General features: G+C 58.1%; 1 protein-coding gene across 1 annotated transcript in view; it reads right to left on the bottom strand.

Annotated features, from left to right (window-relative positions):
• PMFBP1 (polyamine modulated factor 1 binding protein 1) overlaps positions 1-18,759 on the bottom strand; it is a 53,168-nt gene that overhangs the window by 7,422 nt on the left and 26,987 nt on the right. Inside the window, exons 2-11 of the mRNA XM_039502608.1 lie at positions 12,131-12,289; positions 10,658-10,741; positions 9,584-9,751; positions 7,998-8,177; positions 7,004-7,171; positions 6,161-6,244; positions 5,288-5,455; positions 3,578-3,820; positions 2,656-2,886; positions 1,800-2,012 (exon numbers count right to left, since the gene is read on the bottom strand). Coding sequence (XP_039358542.1) covers positions 1,800-2,012; positions 2,656-2,886; positions 3,578-3,820; positions 5,288-5,455; positions 6,161-6,244; positions 7,004-7,171; positions 7,998-8,177; positions 9,584-9,751; positions 10,658-10,741; positions 12,131-12,289 — 1,698 coding nt within the window. The remainder of the gene's footprint in view (positions 1-1,799; positions 2,013-2,655; positions 2,887-3,577; positions 3,821-5,287; positions 5,456-6,160; positions 6,245-7,003; positions 7,172-7,997; positions 8,178-9,583; positions 9,752-10,657; positions 10,742-12,130; positions 12,290-18,759) is intronic.

The following is an 18,759-nucleotide window of genomic DNA, read 5'->3' as shown; positions in this document are numbered from 1 at the left end:
TGTGGGTGCCTCAGTTTCCCCAAGGCATTTCTTAAGTCTCCAGGGGGTGAGAGTGTTGCAGAGCACAGGGCCAGTGCCCATAAATGGCCGACACTCTGTCTCCTGGCAACTAATAGCCGGGGCCCTTCCCCCCCCTGCAAAGGTGCTGGAGAACAGAGAGATCAGGTGACCTCCTGGCCTGGGAAGACAAAGGCCAGAAAGGAGGGGCGGGGGAGGGGGGTTCAGTTTGGAGCTGGCTGGGGACGGAGTGAGGGCAGACGGGGTTGTCTGGCTCGCTGGGCCCCAGAATGGACCCGGCCGAGGGATCCCGTTCTCTGTACCTACAAGCTCTGGTTCAGCCCGTGTTCCTGTCATCTAATGAACCTCTGTGTTACTGGCTGGCTGAGAGTCACGTCTGACTGCGAAGTGGGGGGGCAGGACCCTGTGGCTTCCCCAGGACCCCGCTGGGGGGACTCGCTGTGGGAAGCGCACGGAGGGGCAGAGGATGCTGAATGCTCCAAGCAGAGACCCAGGAGGTGAAGCCGTGTGAGCGTCTTGCCCTGCAGACAGGCTGCTCCAAGGGAGAGGAGGTTCCCCAGAGTCCTGCCTGGCTTGGTGGGGAGCAGCTCCAGAGCAGCGCCCGGGGACTCCGTGACAGGCTGTCGCTGAGACACTGCTCTGGGGAGGGCTGTGGGACAGGTTGGGATCCATGCAAGTGACCCAGCTCACGAGTACATTTATGGTGAAGAGCCACATCCTTTGGCGGCGAAGGCCCTGGTGTCTGGAGTCGGTCCAGGTGTGTGCTGCACCCTGGTCTTGATGAGTCTGTGACCAGCATCTTTGCAGGAGGAGGTGTGGCTAAGGACTCCTCACTGTGATGGGTCTCTGGGAATCCAAGGCATTGCCCTGGGGGCTCCAGTGGCCGTTTCTTCTCTGCAAGCTGCTCTTGTTCGTCCCTGTGTGCAGCCAGGGGCTGGCAGACACGCGGGGGGGGGGGGGGATTGAGAGCTGGTTACTGCCTCAACCTTTGGACACTGGGGGGATCCTGACCTGAGAATTTGGTCAGCCCAGTTGCTAGGAACACGTGGAAAGATTTTACCTTGACCCAAGTCTCGTTTGTTAGATTTTAGTTACTAGGAAGTGTTTTGTGTTTATTTCTCTTGTAACCATCCTGACTTTAATCACTGGTACTCGCTTCAGCTCTGCCTCTTGGTAATTAAATAAACTTGTTTTATTCTTTAATCAGACCAACCCAGTGCTGTGTGTGAACTGAACTGTTAAAGTCACAAACTTTCCCCTTTGAGGGGCAAAGCTCCTCTAATCCCCGAACTGCCCAGGAGAGGGCTGGACTGTGCAGCACACACAGTCTGGGGGGGATCCAGGACTGGGCGTGTGCTGGGATCACCCTGCGGGTAGTAACCAAGGCGGCTGGAAGCCAGAGTGGGGCTGGTGTGTAGCTGACAGGCTGCTGGGCTCAGAGGGGCTGGCCCAGGGCTGCGGCTACACACAGACACTCAGGGGTGACCCGCAGGCTGTCTGGCGGGTTGTGAGCAGCCCACGCTGGGAGCTACAGCAGTGTTGTGAGGCACCCCAGGTCGCAGGGCGGGTGGTGACAGCACCTCGCCAGGCTGGGCTGCTCCCCGGCAATGTGGCAATCTGGAGGGACGGTGTGTGACCGTGGCCATGTGCGGTGGTGAGTGGGCAGGGGAGCAGGTGTGAACGCTGGCGTGCAGGTGACGGGCTCTAAAGCCCTGCCCACATGCCAGGCTGACCCAGGGACGGAGCGAGCCAGGCCAGCTGCCCCACTCCTCTTTGCTCACCTTGGTCTGACTGGCAGCCAGCTGCTCGCGGAGGGCCTGGATGCTCTGCTCATGCTGGTGGGTGTGCTGAAGGCTCCTGGACAGCTCCTCCTGCGTGGCATGAAGTTCTTGGGTCAGCTGCTCCACGGCCGTCTGGTTCCTCCTGCCTGTCATCTCCTGTTGCAGAACCAGCTGCTTGCTGCACAGGTTGATGGTGTCATCACACTCCCACATCTGCAGCAGGGATGAGGAGCAGCTCTCAGAGGGGCCAGACAGCAGGAGCGGCCCAACCCGTGGTGCTGATCAGTGGGGTGGGGGCTGGGCCAGCTCCCCTGCCGGCAGCCTGGCTCCCTTCCTAGGGAAGGCTTGAGAATGACACGGGAGGAGGCCAGCTGCCCACTCCACGAGCTCCCCTGGGAGAAGAGCAGAGGCAGCCGGCGGCCACTGAGCACCAAGCCTGACACCGGGGCAGAGCGCGTGTCCAACCTGCCGACTGTGACCTGGCACTTTCGCCGCTCGTTTGCCCCAGGCCAGCGGCTGCACGGCCTGTGCTGGGCAGTGCTTCTCGGGCGTCACACGCCAGCACCAGGGCGGCTCCCCTCCGATCCCACGCGGCGGGAGCAGAGCCCGGAGTGCCAGGGCAGACACCACTGGCATTGCGCGCGCGAGCCCCCAACCCTAGCAGGTGAACTGGAGGGCGACCACAGGAAACCTCTCAGCACAGACAAGGCCACGGGGCCTGTGCAGCCGGCTGGAACTGGCCTGGCAAGAAGCCTGTGGGCTGTGGGGCTACTGCTCGCATGGCCAGGCCCAGGTGCCCAACCCCGCCAGTGCCACGCGAGGCAAAGGCACGAAGGGAAAGCACCGCCAGGCCCACCTGGCTGCTCATGTCCCGGAGCTCCTCCTCCAGGCTCTGCACCTTGCCCTCCAGCTCGCCAGCTCTGGTCAAGGCGGCCTGGTATTTCTTCTTGTACAGATCCAGGCTGCTCTCGGTGGAGCTGCTCTTGCTCTTGGCCATGGCCAGGTGCTCCTGTGCCTCTCGGAGCTGCTCCTGCTGCAGGCAGAGCTCCCGCTCCTGCTTCTGCACCACCTCTTCGTAGTAGAACACCTGGGAGTGCGAGAGACAGGAGAGCTGCCTGCCGGCCTTTGCCCCACTGGCCTGTTGCTAGTGCGGCGAGGGCCAGGCAGGGCTCAGGCCCAAAGGCCAGGCAGAGCTGGACAGGTCCAGTCCGGTCCATCCCCTGGCTTGGGCAGGACTGGTCCTCACTGCTCTAGTCTCAAATCTCCCAAGCAAGAGGGCTCGGCTCCTCCCCAGAGCGTCTCCCCCGCAGCTGGGCCTGGCTCCCTGGCAGGGGACTTCCTCCTTGTCACTCCCCCGCCCCTGTCCTCAGCACGGGCCAGGTGCTGCCCCTCCCCGTGCGCAGAGGCACCGGGCCCCTGCTGAGGGTGCTGACCCAGTGTGGCACTGGGCTCGGTGGAATACAGGGCTGTCAGCTGAGCCCTGCCAGTGGGAGGCTGCTCCTGGCGCAAGCTAGTTACACTGGCCAGGGCTGCTGCTAACCAGAACCAGCCCAAGCACACAGCAGGCCCCTTCCCTGCCTCTGGATCCACGACCAGGGGGCCCTGATGGTGCCTGACTCGAGACTCTCGCCCTCCCTGCTGCCCTGCTCCATGCCCGGGCGGGGGCCCAGCTCCAGAGGGGGCTGATGGGACATTGTGGGAGCTGCAGGGCCCTGCCTGAATGAGGGCTCAGCTCTGGGCTGCCCGCTGAGAGGGGACGACCCTCCCAGGAGCCATACCTCCTCCTTCAGTGTCTGGCATTGCTGCAGCAGGAAATCCAGGTGCGAGCTCTGCCTCTCCATCGTGGACTCCCGCTGCTGCAGGTGGCTCAGATTATCTTGGTTCTTCCCTTTGCAGACGTCCAGCTCCTGCTGAAGGTGCTGCAGCTTGGCCCGCAGCTGCTCCAGTTCTGTCTGGTGGGCTCGCTCGCGGGTTGTGAGCTCCCCCTGCAGCTGCTCCACTAGCATCACCTGCTGCTGGCTCTAGGACACAGCCCAGACAAGCAGGGTCCCACACCAGGCAGCTCTCAGCGAGGTGCCGCACTGTAACGCAGCAATCAGGCCTCCCCTGTTCTGACCCCACCTCCCCACGCACGACCCTGGCCTGGCAGGTGCTCAGGCCACAGGGGACCTGGGAAGTTGGAGTGAAACAGTTACGTCACTTCTGAGTTATTCTCACAGGCTCCAGCATGAAATTTGGGGCTGGGCGAAGGCCAAGGTAATGGAGGCCAGAAACGTGCAGTGGGACCAGTTCTGTGGAGAACGCCAAGGAGGACGTAACCATTTACAGCCTGAAGATTCATGCAGACAGACTGACGGACAGGACTGACCGGCGCCTCCGCGGTACCACACGGACAGGACTGACCGGCGCCTCCGCGGTACCACACGGACAGGACTGACCGGCGCCTCCGCGGTACCACACAGACAGGACTGACCGGCGCCTCCGCGGTACCACACGGACTGACGGCCAGGACTGACCGGCGCCTCCGCGGTACCACACGGACCGACGGACAGGACTGACCGGCGCCTCCGCGGTACCACACGGACAGGACTGACCGGCGCCTCCGCGGTACCACACGGACCGACGGCCAGGACTGACCGGCGCCTCCGCGGTACCACACGGACCGACGGACAGGACTGACCGGCGCCTCCGCGGTACCACACGGACAGGACTGACCGGCGCCTCCGCGGTACCACACGGCCAGGACTGACCGGCGCCTCCGCGGTACCACACGGACCGACGGACAGGACTGACCGGCGCCTCCGCGGTACCACACGGACCGACGGACAGGACTGACCGGCGCCTCCGCGGTACCACACGGACCGACGGCCAGGACTTAGCATCAGTTCAAGACAAAGGAGTCAGAAGGCAGCCCCAGTTCCAGACCACGCAATGCTGCTGGGGCTGGGAACTGCTTAGAGATACGCTGAGGAGCAGACTGAGGCAGCAGAGGCTCCGACTCCGTGGGTACTCCAGGACTGAAGCACCCATGGAAAAAAACTAGTGGGTGCTCAGCACCCACCAGCAGCCAGCTCCCCTCCCCACAGTGCCTCCCGCCGACCGGCAGCCCCCGCCGATCAACTCCTCCCGCTCCCTCCCAGCCCCTTCTGTTCTGTGGCGTGCAGGAGGCGCTGGGGGGAAGGGGGAGGAGCGGGGAGGGGGCAGGCTTGGGAGAAGGGGTGGGGTGGGGGTTTGAGGGAGGGGGTGGCTGGGGTGGGGCAGGGATTTGAGCACTGCCAGGGCCTGGAGGAAGCTGGCACCTGTGTTAGGTGGAGGTTCAGGCCGTGCTAGCAGAGATGGTAAGTCTGCACACTGAACGGCCCCAGGGCCAGGGCTGGCAACGCTCCCATCGCTCCCTCCCATCTTTAGAAACCCCAGGAAGCCAGTTGCCTGGCTGAGGGTTAATACCACGGCAGCGCTGGCTCTGTGCAGGGCTGGCAAGCACTCACCTGGCTGATGCAGATCTCCTGCTCATGCTGGAGCTGCTGGATGCAGCAGGTCTGCTCCGCCATGGCCTTTTCCCGCTCCCCACAGAGCTCTTGCAGGCGTCTTATGTCATCTTGCAGCTGGTGGAGCTTTCCCTTCAGGCCGCTCCCCTCTGCGGCTCTCTCCTTCCCCTGGGCAGCACCACAAACACACGTCACTGACCCCGACGGTCAGGGCAGAGGCAATGGGATGGCGCCATGTGTTAGCCTGAGCCAGCGCACAGCAGCGGCGACATGGCGACAATGGAATGCACCGGCCTGGGTGATGGCACCTGGGGCCTCAGCCCCTCCCGGCTCTGCTGGGCTCCCTCGCACCAGCGGGTCTCACTTGGCTGCACAACTCCGCCCTGTATATCCTTCGCCCCGGGCTCCCAACTACACACGCGTCACACAACTGTCCTGCGTAAAAGGCCACGGCGGGCGTTGGAGCACGGCCTGAAGAGGCTGCTTGCCCAGTCTGCACCCCGAGGCAGCGAGAAACGGGAGCGGACTAGCGGATTCGTCCTGGGGGGACCTGCTAGTGCTGTGTTCAGTGAGGGGCCCCGCGCTCCACACACAGCCCCCTCGGGCAGCTCTGGGGCTCAGGGATACGAGACTGGCTGCACTAACTGCAGAGCACAGGCTGTCACACAGGGCATGCGCCAGCACCTGGAACTGTAGCCAACCATGGCGATTCCCCGCTGGGCCCACCATGCCCCGACTGCAGTGCAGACAGGTCCCCACAGTCCAGACCATACAGGCAGCGCTTCTGCAGTGCTGCAGCCCTGCGAGGAGCTCCTCACCCCAGGAGACGCTGAGAGTTCAACGGACCCCGAAGGCTGAGATCTGAAAGCTCACCTCATCCTTCGCTCGCACCAGCTGCTCCTCAGCACTTTTCAGGTCTCCTCTGAGCTTCCCGATGGTCTGGTCACGGCTGCACACCTGCAAAGCCCATGGCTGGTATAGCAGCCTTCCCGCAATGGGAACTCTGGAGATAATGCTTAGAACTTAGAACCCCACTCCCGAAAACATTCCACCGTGAGCACGGCCTGCCCGGCTCCAGCAGCCTGCGGGGCGGTGTGGGGAGGAGGCAACCTGTGGGGGCAGGGCTAGCAGGGAGACAGACAACAAAATAGCAGCAGCAATTAGCTCGGAGCATCAGAGCTCCAAGAGCTGGGAGGAAGGCTCCAGCCACCGGTGTCCTAGGCAGTGGCACTGCCCTTCGGAAAGGGACGCTCAGGCAAGGTGACTCTAGGAAATCCCAGGCCAGGGGACAGACTAATCCACAGCAGCAGGAGAAACCCCCATGCAGCAGCCTGCCGAGAGGATGGTCTGGAGCAGGGGTCGGCAACCTTTCAGACGGGCTGTGCCGAGTCTTCATCTATTCACTCTGTTTTAAGGTTTCGCGCGCCAGTGATACATGTTAACGTTTTTAGAAGGTCTCTTTCTATAAGTCTACAATCTATAACTAAACTATTGTTGTATGTAAAGTAAATAAGGTTTTTAAAATGTTTAAGAAGCTTCATTTAAAATTAAATTAAAATGCAGAGCCCCCCGGACTGGTGGCCACGACCCGGGCAGTGTGAGTGCCACTGAAAATCAGCTCACGTGCCGCCTTCGGTGCCCGTGCCATAGGTTGCCCACCCCTGGTCTGGAGGAAGAGAAAACCTTGCTGTCCTCTTCCCAGTGGTGTCTGCCTACCTCCTGCTGCGCGGCCTTATGCCTCTCCCTCAGGACGGCCAGCTCCCCAGCCTGCTGCTGTTGGTCTGCGCGCAGCTCTGCGAGCTGCCCTGCGCACCTGGAGAGCTCCTCTCGGGCTGCCACAAGATCCGCTTTCTGCTGCTCCACCAGCTGGTCACGCTGCAGCAGCTGGGCAGAGGAAAGGAAGAGCTGGAGCCAAAGCCAGCTTCCCAGACACCGCAGCCCAGCCCAGCTCCTGCTCAGATACCCAGGCTAAAGGCGCCATGGAGCGTGGGGGAGATGGGGCAGGCAGCCCCGCAGTGCTGCTTTGGAGAGCCACGCCTGGAGGCATTGCTAATGCTGCTGCTTTACCAGGCCACGGCGAGGCCCTGCTGGGCGATGAATGGGAAAAACCGGTGGCTCGCATGGGAAAGGAGCAAAGCCCCAAGACAGGCTGCTGGCAGGGAGATGGCTCCCGGGTGCTGGACACTCGGCCTGAGACAATCTCGCCAATACAGCTCGTGCCATATGCACGCTCCTGCCTTAGCCCAGGGGCTCTGTATGTGCCCAGGATCCATGTTGGAACAACAGTGTTCAGCCCTCCCCGTCCCGGGCCCCTCCGTCAGAGGGCAGGGCACCAGGGCACGGGCCTTGCAGGGACAGGAGGAAAGGGGGGCTCCGCGGGGCTCTTGGGTTGCCAGTTGTCCTTGAGCCAGGGCATGGAGGGAGCAAGCTGTGGGGACTAAGCGAATGGTCACCCCGGTGCTGATTGCAACCCCTCCCCCCTGCATGTGGCAGCTGGCCTGCCGGTCCTGCAGCAATGCCACCTGGTCGCCACCTGTCCTCCGGGCCGAGTGGGCAGGACAGGCAGGATCGGTGGCACCAGCTCCAGCAACGCTTCCCACCCGCCCCACCCCAAGGAAGCCACATGAGCTGGCCATGTGCAAAGGCACAAACACGACTGAATGGAGGCGCAGGTGTCTGCTTCTCTCCCTGAGCCTGAGCTGGGACCTACCTGGGTCTCTGACTCCTTCTGGATGGCCTCTTTCCCTTGTCTAGCACCCGGCAGTGCTTCCCGAGAATCCCGGAGCTGCTCTTGCAGGCACTGGAGCTCCTCGTCTTTCCTCCGCAGCTCCTTCTTCAGGGAACATGACTCCAGCTGCGACGTGCTCAGCAGCGCCTCCAGCTGGGCCGCCTGGGGAAACAATGCAAGAGGCCGTCTCAGCGTGTTGCTGGCGGCCACTGCTGTCCTTTGGGCCTTACTGGAGCAGGAAACATAACTCAGTATGAGCCAGAGCAGGCCTGGGCAGAACAGTGACACATCAGGCACTGGCTAGCCAAGGGAGCATATTCCTGACCTGCCTGGCGAGGATGGTGCAGCTCTCTCAAGTAGCTGTGTAAACGCATTCCCAAGGGATGTGACAAGACCACCCGACCTTCCAAAGGACCAGCAGGGGCTGACAGGCTAATGGAGGCAGGTGCAAGGAGCAGGGTGGTCCCTAACCATGTGAGACGTAACGTCTGGAGCGGGGCATAAAAGGAGATGTCCTAGGGGCCAGGGTATCTTTGTACTTGCCGAGGGGATGGCAGCCTGGTGCGCTGACTGAGCTGGTTCCATTGCTGTGTGCACACAGGTGTTAGTGAACCTGAACCACTGAGCCGGGGCGCTAGCATGGTCCTTCATCCACAATGAACCTGGCCAAGCGCCTTCGCCACCGAACCGAGCCAGGTCTGCAGAATGAATGCACTGCAGGGGCTGCTAATGCCGCTGGCATCAGGGCTCCAGGAACAGCAGCGCTACAGCACCAGCAATGCTGCGCAGTACTGACAACGTCTGCCAGCACGGCCTGCACCATCGCCCTCCACCAGCCCCAGCGCTGGTGCCTGCATGCTGGGCAGAGCCGGCTTTAGAAAGTGCGGGGCCAATTCGAAGTTTCGACAGGGCCCCGGCAGGGATCACAAAAAAAAAACCCCAACACATGTAAAAAAACACATGGGGCTTGACTCACCGGGCGGTGCGCCGACTCTTCAGCGGCGGGTCCTTCACTCGCTCCAGGTCTTCGACAGCACTGAAGGACCCGCTGCTGAAGTGCCGCCGAAGACCCGGAGCAAGTGAAGGGCCGCTGAAGACCTGGAGCGCCGCCAGGTGAGTAAAAATTAAAAAGGCGCCTCTAGGCAGGGAAGAGATTCACACTGGGTGCGGGGCCCTCTTCGGCGTGGGGCCCGATTCGGGGGAATTGGTGGAATTGGCCTAAAGCCGGCCCTGATGCTGGGGAGCCTGAGGGATGCTAGGGGACACAAAATGAAAATGGGAGCCATACGGCCACAGTGCCTGCTCCAGAAGCCTCTGCCCAGTGATCTGGGGGGCTGCCCACAGCCTGGCAACACGGAGCCAGGAAAGACTCTGCCATGCCCTTTGTGTGTGACATTAGAAGGCTCCCCGAAACTTCAGCCAGCGAGACCCCCCCCACCCCTGAAGACAATCCTGCCAGCACTAGCAGAAGCAGGAGGGGTGGAGTGGAAGGCAGAAGAGACAACAGCAGTAGGTTCTCAGTCAGTGCTGGTGCTAAGTAGTGGGCGGGCAGGTTCCAGGCGGGATACCTCGCTCTGCACCATCTTCAGCTGCTGGTGCAGTGACTGCCTTTTCCTCTGCAAACCCTGCAGCTGCTCTTCTTTGCGCTGGACTCTGGATTCGGCTGCCTCCTGCGAGACCTGGGATGCTGCCAGGTCATCCTTCAGCTGCCCGATGGTGTCCTCCCAGCGCCGGGCCTGTCCCACAAACCGCCCAGGTGTCAGCAGAAGCCCTCTCCCCCCTCTCCTGCCCACCTGCTGAGCTGGCAGCACAGGCGGGAGGAGGTGCACCCACAATAACAGCATGAGGCAGGAGCCTGGGTTCCCTCAGCCTCCATCCCCCCCGGAGCGGGCGGTTCTCGCGCAGGTCACACTGGAGGAGGGGGCTGGCAGGGGAGCAGTGCCTAACAGCACCGACTGGTACCAGCCTCGTTACCCAACGCAGGTGCCTGTGCCGGGCAAAGCGCGCAGATGAACTGAGCAGCTGACTCCATGTGACCAGCGAGTGGCATAATGGAAACCTGCTCCAGGGGACACGACTGAGCCCTGAGCAGTGCGGGGTCTCTCACTCCGGGCCATGGTGCAGAAGAACTAGGAGCCCCAGAGCTGGGGGCGAGAGGAGAGAGGCTGGAGTCGCACAGCCCAGGCTGCTTGCTGGCCTGGGTTGCAATGCAGCACCCCCACTTATCAGCAGGCACAATCTATGTCGCGTACGTTTGCAGTACCCACGGTGCCCATGTGGAAAGGGAGGCTGCGAAAGGCTGGGCACTCGAAGGCAGGGACAGGGCTTAACATCAGCCAGGAAATGGCCCAGGAGAGCCCCAACCCCGGTAACCCGCTTGGGCTGCAGGCTGCATTGGAAGGTGTCCTACAGGAGCCTGAGTGCCTCCAGCTGGAGCGGACAGACAGGGCCTCAGCGACGAGTGGGCGGGGGGAGAGCCAGAGACGTTCCTGAAGTTAAGGGAGGAGCTCACCCCAAGCCTGCTCCGCTCCCCATCAGGCCTGCCGGCTCTTGGGGAGAGACCAGCGGGAAGAAGAGGCAATGGGAGAGAACGCTGAGGACTGCCTGCCCTGCAATCCCAGAGGGGAGGGAGGGACACGTACCTTCTGCTCAGCTGCTTGTGCCTCAGCCTTTGCCTTCAGCAGCTTGCTTGTTAACGTCGCCACCTGCTCCTCTTTGTGGCGTAACTGTGGAGAGCCCAGAGGAGAGTCCAGACATCAGAGCTGGGAAGTGCTGATCGGTCCCATCCAGTCTGTCCCCCAGGGCAGTGCTGGCTTCTTTCCTGAGGCATATTTTTCTGGTGCTTTGCCCAGTCCAGTTTCATTTGGCTGCAGCACTGGGGCTTTCTCCCCTCCCCAGCTGGCCCTGCCCCCAGGAGCGACCCATCTAAGTGATGGGCCTGACAAAGGGGGGATAAAGTGCCCCCAGGATGGCTGGGGTGAGGGCAGCCGTGCACAGAAGCCTAGAGCAAAGCCAGGCGGCACAAGAGGGCCTTCAGGAGAGGGCCCGGGGAGCACGCTGGAAAGGCGCTGCCTGGTGAGACTTGTGCACTAGTTCTTCCCATCTGGGGCCAGGGTGGGGCCCCTTAGCTCAGCAGTTCCACACTCTCTAGTCTTTGTGGGTCTTTCCTGCTGGCTTGTTAATTCCTTCAAGGCTTTGCCTGTGATCTGCGCCCTCGGCGCCGCAGCACGACAGTCTCTTGTCTGAGAGCCAATGAAGCTGTGAACGCAAACCTGGCCTCATCCACTGGCCTTCCTGCTCCATCCTCTCCCCAGCTACGATGGGTCCGCGGCTTGCCTGGTGCTAAGTGCTGACAGGAGTAAAGGCGCCTCAGTTCCTATCTCAGTCCCTGTTGCCTGCGGGAGTGGGACCGGGAAGCCATCGCCTTGGCAGGAGCAGCCGGCCTGCCGAGATGAAAGGCTGCACTGGGCCTGTTGCTCCCCTGGGGCAATGGGCCGTGAGGCCTGCTGGCAGCCACTGGCAGGAAGGGCGCACACAGTGGGTGTCCTTTGCTCTTACCAGGACGCACAAAGGCCTGGAAAGGCGTCTCAGGAAAAAGGGACTGGTTCCTGCCAGTGTTTTCCATTAGAAATTCAGCTCTGGCACCCGGGGAGACGCCGTGGCAGTGTCTGCAGCAGGGAAACTTACAAACTGCTGCTGTGTCATGAGAGCGCCGGCCAGAATCCCCCCAGAAATGTTCTCTGAAGGCGACTGGGGAAGGAGTGGACGGTGGGAGCCCAGAGCACGGTGGCAGCTGGGAGGGATGGCGGGTCAGGCCGGTGGCTGAAATCACTTTGGTTCTCGTTTTCCTGTTAACACCTTCAATTTGCAGAGGACTGAAAGTGATTCAGGTGAGTCAGACTGAGGGATGTTGGAGGATGGCAGGTGCCAGTCAATGCTGCTAAATGCAAAGCTCTGTGCATGGGAGGGCACCCAGGTTCTGCCCGATCAGCTGTGCCAGCCCAGGGAGCTGGGCGCCATGGCAGATGGCAGCTGGATGGTAAAAATGAACGCACGTGTCCCTGCTGCAAAGAGCAGGAGTGCTCATCCTTTCTCCCAGTGCCAGCGCTGCTCACTTGGCTGGTTACCAGCGTCTGCTCATTCTCCAGTGCCAGGCCTTGGGCCTCCAGCCTGGCATGCAGAAAGCCAGTCTCCTCCTCCAGGTGGTGACAATGGGCCTGCAGATGGGCTTGCTTCTCTTCCAGTGCCCGGATGGTCTGGTGCTGCTGGCTCATCTAGTTGACAAGGAGGTGTAAGAGAGACAGACATTAACATGTGTCTTGAAAATACGTTGCTGACAATCTCTCTCTACTCCCATCTAGCTATCCAGTGGCAATCACCCTCATGCATATTCCACACCCCAGCTTCCTCTCCAATGAGAGTCAACAGGCCCATCCCCACAGGTGAGACATCCTCTCTGGGGAGCGTTAATTAAGCTAAAGCTAAAATACTCCATTCCCAGGGAAGTACAGCTCTGATGCTTGTTGAGGAATTTTCCAACTCTTGTTAGGGCTAGTCTACACTTACCAGCTGGGTCGATGCGGTGAGTTCGACTTCTCGGAGTTCGAGCTATCGCGTCTAATCTGGACGCGATAGTTCGAACTCCGGAAGCGCCGCGGTCGACTCCAGTACTCCACCACTGCAAACGGCGGTGGCGGAGTCAACCTTGGAGCCGCGGACTTCGATTCCACGGCGTCTGGACGGGTGAGTAGTTCAAACTAGGGTACTTCAAATTCAGCTACGCTATTCACGTAGCTGAATTTGCGTACCCTAGTTCGACCCCGCTTCTTAGTGTGGACCAGCCCGTAGTTTCTCAAACCAAAGCCTCCCGTAACTCACTTATGGATGAGCCTTCCACTGCTGAGTCTAGCTACAGAGAGCCCCTGCCCCCTCTCCTGTGCAGAGCACCCAGTTGTCCCCCATGTGTTATACAGAACGAGAGAAGAGAAAAAAACAAAGTGAAGGGTTAAACCAATCAGGACTAGCTCAGCTGGTGCCCCAAAACCAGTGAGAGTTCCAGAGGTCAAACTTCCTGAGACCTCCAGATGCCACTCTCTCGCTCTCTATACTCACTCCAACTTACACACTGTATGCTTGGTTGCCTTCTGAACCAGATAGTCATCTCTCCGTGTGACTAATTTGTCCAGTTCCCCTAATGCAAAGTCTCATATGCAATGGTAAGCCTTGAACAATGTGAAAAGGATTAGATATAGCCAAAGAATGTATGGATAATCTCCTCTAGACTTAGGCCTGATCTACACTACGATTTTAGGTCGAATTTAGCAGCGTTACCTTGATTTAACCCTGGACCCATCCACATGACGAAGCCCTTTTTTTCGACGTAAAGGGCTCTTTAAATCGATTTCTTTACTCCACCTCTGATGGCCTTGCCGGGTCGAATTTGGGGTAGTGTGGATGCAATTTGGACAGCGTTCTCAACTCAGATGCACTGGCCAGGTAGACAGGAAAAGGCCCGCGAACTTTTGAATTTAATTTCGTGTTTGGCCAGGGTGGCAAGCTGATCAGCACAGGTGACCATGGAGTCCCAGAATCGCAAAAGAGCTCCAGCATGATCTGAATGGGAGGTACAGGATCTGATCGCTGTGTGGGGAGAGGAATCCATGCTAGCTGAACTCCATTCCAGTAAACGAAATGCCAAAACATTTGAAAAAGTCTCCAAGGGCATGAAGGACAGAGTCTATAACAGGGACTCGCAGCAGTGTCGTGTGAAAATTAAAGAGCGCAGACAAACCTACCAAAAAACCAGAGAAGCAAAGGGCCGCTCCGGGTCACAGCCCCAAACATGCTGCTTCTATGATGAGCTGCATGCCATGCTAGGGGGTGCAGCCACCAGTACCCCACCCCTGTGCTTTGACTCCATCAATGGAGTAGGATGCAACACGGAAGCGGGTTTTGGGGACGAGGAAGATGAGGAGGAGGAGGTTGAAGATAACTCACAGCAAGGAAGCGGAGAAACCGGTTTCTCCAACAGCCAGGAGCTGTTTCTCACCCTGGACCTGGAGCCAGTAACCCCAGAACCCATCCAAGGCTGCCTCCCGGACCCGCCAGGCGGAGAAGGGACCTCTGGTGAGTGTACCTTTGTAAATATTAGATAGGGTTTAAAAGCAAGCGTGTTAATGATTAATTTGCCCTGGCATTCGCGGCCAGTACAGCTACTGGAAAAGTCTGTTAACATGTCTGGGGATGGAGTGGAGATCCTCCAGGGACATCTCCGTAAAGCTCTCCTGGATGTACTCCCAAAGCCTTTGCAAAAGGTTTCTGGGGAGGGTAGCCTTATTCCATCCTCCATGGTAGGACACCTTTACCACGCCAGGCCAGTAGCACTTAGTCGGGAATCATTGCAGAACAAAGCATTGCAGTGTATGGTCCCGGTGTTTGCTGGCATTCAAACAACATCCGTTCTTTATCTCTCTGTGTTATCCTCAGGAGAGTGATATCATTCATGGTCACCTATTTGAAATAGGGTGGTTTTATTAAGGAGACATTCAGAGATTCCCATTTCCTGCTGGGCTGTTTGCCTGTGGCTGAACAGAAATGTTTCCCGCTGTTAGCCACCTGGTGGGTGGAGGGGTGAAGCCATCAAAATGCAACCTTGTAACAAAAGCATATGTGCTATGTAACGTTAACAGCAAGGTTTACCGGGGGCGGTTTCATCAAGGAGAAACAAACAGAACTTTCACACTATAGCCTGGCCAGTCATGAAACTCATTTTCAAGGCTTCTCTGATGCGTGCCGTGCCCTCCTGTATTCTGCTAACCACCCTGGTGTCTGGCTGCGCGTAATCAGCAGCCAGGCGATTTGCCTCAACCTCCCACCCCGCTATAAACGTCTCCCCCTTACTCTCACAAATATTGTGGAGCGCACAGCAAGCAGTAATAACAATGGGAATATTGGTTTCGCTGAGGTCTATCTGAGTCAGTAAACTGCGCCAGCACGCTTTTAAACGTCCAAAAGCACATTCTACCACCATTCTGCACTTGCTCAGCCTATAGTTGAACAGCTCCTGATTACTGTCCAGGCTGCCTGTGTATGGCTTCATGAGCCATGGCATTAAGGAGTAGACTGTAAAAGCAGCAAAGAGTCCTGTGGCACCTTATAGACTAACAGACATATTGGAGCATGAGCTTTCATGGGTGAATACCCACTTCGTCGGATGCAAGGGGTAGGCTGGTTCCTCAAGGATAACTATAGGCATTTCAACATCCCCAATGGTTATTTTCTGGTCTGGGAAGAAAGTCCCTTGCTGCAGTTTTTGAAACAGACCAGAGTGCCTGAAGCTGCGAGCGTCATGTGCCTTTCCCGGCCATCCCACGTTGATGTTGGTGAAACATCCCTTGTGATCCACCAGTACTTGCAGCACCATTGAAAAGTATCCCTTGTGGTTTATGTACTCGCTGGCTTGGTGCTCCGGTGCCAAGCTAGGGATATGGGTTCTATCTATCGCACCACCACAGTTAGGGAATCCCATTGCAGCAAAGCCAGCCACTATGGCCTGCACATTTCCCAGCGTCACTACCCTTGATATCAGCAGCTCTTTGATTGTGTTGGCTACTTGGATCACAGCAGCCCCCACAGTAGGTTTGCCCACTCCAAACTGATTCCCGACGGACCGGTAGCTGTCTGGCGTTGCAAGCTTCCACAGGGCTATTGCCACTTATGTCTCAACTCTGAGGGCTTCTCTCATCTTGGTAGGCTGGCACTTCAAGGCAGGGGAAAGCAAGTCACAAAGTTCCACGAAAGTGCCCTTACGCATGCGAAAGTTTCGCAGCCACTGGGAATCGTCCCAGACCTGCAACACTATGCGGTCCCACCAGTCTATGCTTGTTTCCCAGGCTCAGAATCGGTGTTCCATGGCATGGTCCTGCCCCATTAACACCATGGTGTGCACATTGCTGGGGCCCGTACTTTGTGAGAAATTTATGTCCATGGCTATGTCCTCATCACTCTCATCACTGTGCTGCCGTCGCCTCCTTGCCTGGTTTCGCTTTGGCAGGTTCTGGGTCTGCATATACTGCAGGATAATGCATGTGTTTAAAGTGCTCATAATTGCCATGGCGATTTGAGCGGGCTCCATGTTCCCAGTGCTATGGTGTCTGTGCTGAAAAAAGGTGCGAGACGATTGTCTGATGTTGCTCTGACAGAGGGAGGGGTGACTGACGACATGGCTTACAGGGAATTCAAATCAACAAAGGGGGTGGATTTGCATCAAGGAGAAACACAAACAACTTTCACACAGAATGGCCCCCTCAAGGATTGAACTCAAAACCCTGGGTTTAGCAGGCCGTTGATTTCACGGAGGGGGGAGTAAATGAATACAAACCAAATCGGGTCTATTTCTTGTTTTGATCCATCTATCTTCTACATCTTAGGCTGGCAGCAGACAGTGCAGTATGACTGCTAGCCATCGTCATCTCCTGGGTGCTCGGCAGAAAATGCTGCATTACAATTGCTAGCCATCGTCATCTCCTGGGTGCTTGACAGAAGATGGAAATGACCTGGCAGAGTCACTCCCACGTCTGCCCAGGTGCCCCTGACTGACCTCACTGAGGTCGGCTAAAAGAGCACCCAGGAGTACAACGATGACAGATACCAGTCATAATGCACCGTCTGCTGCCAAAAGGCAATGAGCTACTGCTGTGTAGCAATGCAGTCCCACGTCTGCCAGCACCCAGGAGACGTACGGTGACGGTGAGCTGAGCGGGTTCCATGCTTGCAATGGTATGGTGTCTGCATAGGTAACCCAGGAAAAAAGGCATGAAACAATTGTCTGCCATTGCTTTCACAGAGGAAGGAAGGGGGGGGGCCTGACGACATGTACCCAGAACCACCCGCGACACTGTTTTTGCCCCATCAGGCATTGGGAGTTCAACCCAGAATTCCAATGGGTGGTGGAGCCTGCGGGAACTGTGGGATAGCTACCCACAGTGCAATGCTCCAGAAGTCGACTCTAGCCTGGTACTGTGGATGCAGTCCGCCGACTTAATGCACTTAGAGCATTTTGTGTGGGGACACACACAATCGACTGTATAAAAACTATTTCTAAAAAACTGACTTCTATAAATTTCGTAGTGTAGACATACCCTTAGACGACTCTAAGGGATTTTGTTTGTTTTCTTTGTAAATGATTGTTGCACCCTAGAAGTGAGAAGAATTTTAGGGCTTTAGAAAGCATATTAAAAATACAATCACATTGTCTAACACTGAAATATTAAGAGAAATTGCTTGAAAACAGGGATCCCAATTGATAGTCGGGGCTAATAATGAAATAAAGTCCACGTAATGCTTGCCTGAAGGATGTGACTCAGTCTGCCGAGACTCATCAAGCCCTTGGACTGCTATCCCTTCCTACTTCTCCACGTGGGCACCAATGATACTGCCAAGCATGACCTTGAGCGGATCACTGCAGACTACGTGGCTCTGGGAAGAAGGATAAAAGAGTGCAAGTGGGGTTTTCGTCCAGCTTCCCTGTTGAAGGAAGAGACCCAGGCAGGACCGTTGAATCGTGGAAGTAAATGCATGGCTAGGCAGGTGGTGTTGGCAAGAGAGCTTTGGCTTTTTTTGACAATGAGCTGATGTTCCAGGGAAGTAGATTACTGTGCTGGGATGGGCTCCATCTATCCAATACTGGGAAGAGCATCTTTGGTCATCACCTGGCTAAGCTGATAAGCACAGCTTTAACCTAGGGATGGTAACAAAAATCTGGCCAATGTGCATCTAAGTTCATGTAACAAAGACAAAGGGAAGGGGTAATTTTTGAAGAAGGGACTAGAAATCACAACTGCATTAAAAAGGCAAGAGGAAGAGCAAAATATCTTCTATGCCTCTACAAATGCAAGGAGTATGGAGAACAAGCAGGATGAATTGGAAGTCATGGTAGATGAAGACAATTATGACTTAATTGGCATGACAGAGACTTGGTGGGAAAACACCCACGATTGGAGGGCCAGTGTTGAAGGCTATAACTTGTTCCGAAAGGACAGATATGGGAAAAAAGGAGGAGGTGTTGAGCTGTCCGTCAAGAATGGACACACTTGCTCCAAGGTCCACGGGGACGTGAGTGACAGACCTATTGAGCACAGGCGGTGAGTTATATAGGCCCATGTAGCCCAGGGGCAGCTCCAGACCCCAGCACGCCAAGCGCGTGCTTGGGGCGGCACGCGCAGGGGGCGCTCTGCTGGTCACCGGTCCCGCGGCTCCGGTGGACCTCCCGCAGGCGTCCCTGTGGAGGGTCCACTAGTCCTGCGCGGCTTCGGTGGAGCCGCGGGACCAGCGGACCCTCTGCAGGCACACCTGCGAGAGGTCCACTGGAGCCGCGGGACCGGCGACCAGCAGAGCGCCCCCCTGTGCGTGCCGCCCTGCTTGGGGCAGTGAGATGTCTAGAGCCGCCCCGGTGGTGCCTGTGCTCCATCAATATTTACCAACATGGGCCTGGCTCCACCAATGTTTGGGCTTATTGTGCTTCGGGGACCCTGCACTTCTGGGGGACACAGAGTCCAGGGTGGCCTGGGAGGTTAGTGGGGGTGCCTGGTGCTGGCAGCAGTGAGTGACCCAGCTCCAGCCTGTCCCGCTCCACTCCCTCCCCGCCCCATTCCACCCCTTCCCCCCACCCTGCCGCTTTCTGGCTTCCGCCTCCTCCGCCCAAGCGATGCCAGGAGCTGGTGGGGTGGGCTGGGGCCAGGGAACC

The sequence above is a fragment of the Mauremys reevesii genome, linkage group 16, assembly GCF_016161935.1.
Source record: "Mauremys reevesii isolate NIE-2019 linkage group 16, ASM1616193v1, whole genome shotgun sequence".
NCBI lineage: Eukaryota > Metazoa > Chordata > Testudines > Geoemydidae > Mauremys > Mauremys reevesii.
This window is presented reverse-complemented; position numbering and strand designations above follow the sequence as displayed.